This window comes from Sinocyclocheilus grahami, unplaced genomic scaffold (assembly GCF_001515645.1).
Source record: "Sinocyclocheilus grahami isolate Dianchi unplaced genomic scaffold, SAMN03320097.WGS_v1.1 scaffold753.1, whole genome shotgun sequence".
NCBI classification, from domain to species: domain Eukaryota; kingdom Metazoa; phylum Chordata; class Actinopteri; order Cypriniformes; family Cyprinidae; genus Sinocyclocheilus; species Sinocyclocheilus grahami.
The window spans coordinates 316,220-318,719 of NW_015505932.1; the positions used below are offsets into that span (position 1 = coordinate 316,220).

Here is a 2,500-nt window from a genome sequence, read left to right on the forward strand (position 1 = left end):
TATATATATATATATATATATATATATATATATATATATATATATATATATATACACACACACACACACACACAGTGTCAATAAAATATTAACTTATCTTTCCGGGTCAAGAACAAATTCTCTGTGGATTTCACAGTACAGTGTAGTTAACAAATATCATTATGTGAATTTCAATACAGAAATTCAGTTCAGCTTTAAAAAAAAAAAAAAAACGCAGCCGAATGAAACCGCTTAAGAGGAAAAGCTTGAAACTTTAAATTAAAAACTTTTATAAAAATAACCATTTGGCTGAAATAAATAAATTAAAATATGAAAAGTATAAATATACTCAAAACTGCAGAACAAAACATATGACTTGCGATGAGTATTTATATATTTATATAAAACATACACAATAATGAAGAAACACCATCAATGTTCCAAAAAAACATTGGAATACGACTGTATTTAATACTTGCTTTTGTAAAACGAAGGCCTCATTGTTTCCACAATTATCTTGTTGTCCTCAACGCAGTCTTACACAGTCTAATCATCTTAGAGTGTGAACCACACTTAAAGCATATGGATACAAAGGGTTGTATAAAGCAAGCCTATAGGCTTTGCCAGTTTATCTGTCCACGTAGTATCAAAGGGTCAAATGTTATCTCAGCAGGCAGATCCTAAAGCCAGTGTGATGTATTTTCATTGCGCTCGTATTTGTTAAACCACACATACATTCATAAGTAATGTAGACAATATATTGCTATTTAGTTTACCTTATTTTTTTAATGTTCCTTTATCTGAATGACGCAAGAGATCTGTTGTCGCTGGGGAGCAGTGTCATTTTGAGGCCTCTGCAGTCCAGTCCTTTTTCTCCTGCTGCAGCGGGCTAAAGGTGTCCAAAAGTCCTATTTCCATCCAGTCTTTTCAAGCGACTACCAATAATCAAGGTTCTGATGCCTCTGGTGGTCACAGTGAACAACAGATACCCAAAATACTGCTAGACACTCAATGATGGTAATCTAAACTCACACTCCACAAAAATCATTGACCTCCTACTATAGACACTGGTAAGTTCTGACGTTACGATGCACTCTGATGTGGTAGATGACTAATGCTATTATGTCTCTCTAAGAAGTTTTTAAAAAAGGCGCCCACTCCCCCTTTTAAACAGCAGTGTCTAACATCCCCGTAGCATAATACACAAGTAATGTGGACGAAAGCAAAAGGTCCGTGGCGCTTGGAGGTCAAGTCTCTTTGTCGCTCTCGCCCACAGAATAGAGCTCGCCCAGTCTTCTGAAGCGCGGCCCCCACTCTCTAAGGTAGTCATAGTTCTGGTCTGAGTCTGAGGAGGCCGTTTCGAGGGAACTCAGGGACCCTGCGATGGAGCCCCTGCCCTCATAGCCGTAGATTTGGATGGAGTCGTATGGTGGAGCCGTGGGGTCGTTGTCTGCCTCGTGAAGCCGTACGTTGATGAATTCATCCACGTCTACTCCGTTCGGACCCGAGTGCTGACCCTGTCTGGGCATGAACTGCAGGTCAGGCTTGATGTCCTTCCTGGGCAGATAGCCGTTGATACCATCTGGGTTCTGCAGGGTGGCAATGTCAAAGGCCTCCGTATCCTCCTCCCCGCCTCCCTCGTCATCGTAACGGATGATGTTCTCCCTCACGTCCTCGTCATCTTTGATGATTAGAGGCTCGTTCTTGTGTCTCCTCAATGTCACAAACAAGACCATGATAACTGAAAGGCACAAGAACATCCACTTAGTGAGCTCTACCTTTGCCTTGTGCAGTTCAGAGGTTTTGATTTTGTATTCTTTTACTGAGTGCCTTTTCTACTCAAATTTTACATGCAAATCACAAAGTGGATTTTAAATTAAAAGCTGAAATGACCTACCGAGAAGTAGAATTATACAAGCTAGAATAGCAATCAGAGCTCCCATGCTGAGACCAATGGGAAGAACAAAAGCTTCGACGTTACACGACTGCACAATGCCTTCCCTGCTGCAGCCGCACACCCGGATAGTTAAAGTGTTCGTGCTGCTCATCGGAGGCTCGCCATTGTCAGTCACGATGATGGGAAGGAGGTACGTATCCTGTTTCTGTCGCCGAAAGGAATCGTGCTTGGCAAGAACGCTGATTGAGTTATCTGGGGAGAGATAAAGTTTGGCTGTGATGTATGAAATCAAAGACAATTCATGCAAGTAAATGGTAGGGAAACAACACACTATTAAATTTACGACAAGACAATGTCTGTTCCGCCGATAAATAAACAGATGGATATAAATAGCTTCATCTCTGCTGTCAATCTTTTGCAAAGGCTACGGGAGTAGTGGAAGTGTCTCAGGGAGGCAGACAAAGAAACTGAGCAAAGTATTGGAGCTTCCACTGGAGCTTCTATTCAGAAGTTGTAACTTCATTATCTGCCCCCTCATACCCCAAAGCATATGTTGAAGCTCTCCAGTGTCTCAAGGAGCTCCTTCAGTTGATACGCTGCACAATGTCTCCCTAAAAGCCTTCA

At 41.5% G+C, this 2,500-nt stretch overlaps 1 protein-coding gene across 1 annotated transcript in view; it reads right to left on the reverse strand.

The window, feature by feature from the left end:
* Window positions 1–445: 445 nt before the first annotated feature.
* Window positions 446–2,500, reverse strand: part of LOC107561036 (cadherin-8-like) — a 100,504-nt gene continuing 98,449 nt past the window's right edge. Inside the window, exons 11-12 of the mRNA XM_016245367.1 lie at window positions 1,877–2,128; window positions 446–1,720 (exon numbers count right to left, since the gene is read on the reverse strand). Coding sequence (XP_016100853.1) covers window positions 1,227–1,720; window positions 1,877–2,128 — 746 coding nt within the window. The 3' untranslated portion in view covers window positions 446–1,226. The remainder of the gene's footprint in view (window positions 1,721–1,876; window positions 2,129–2,500) is intronic.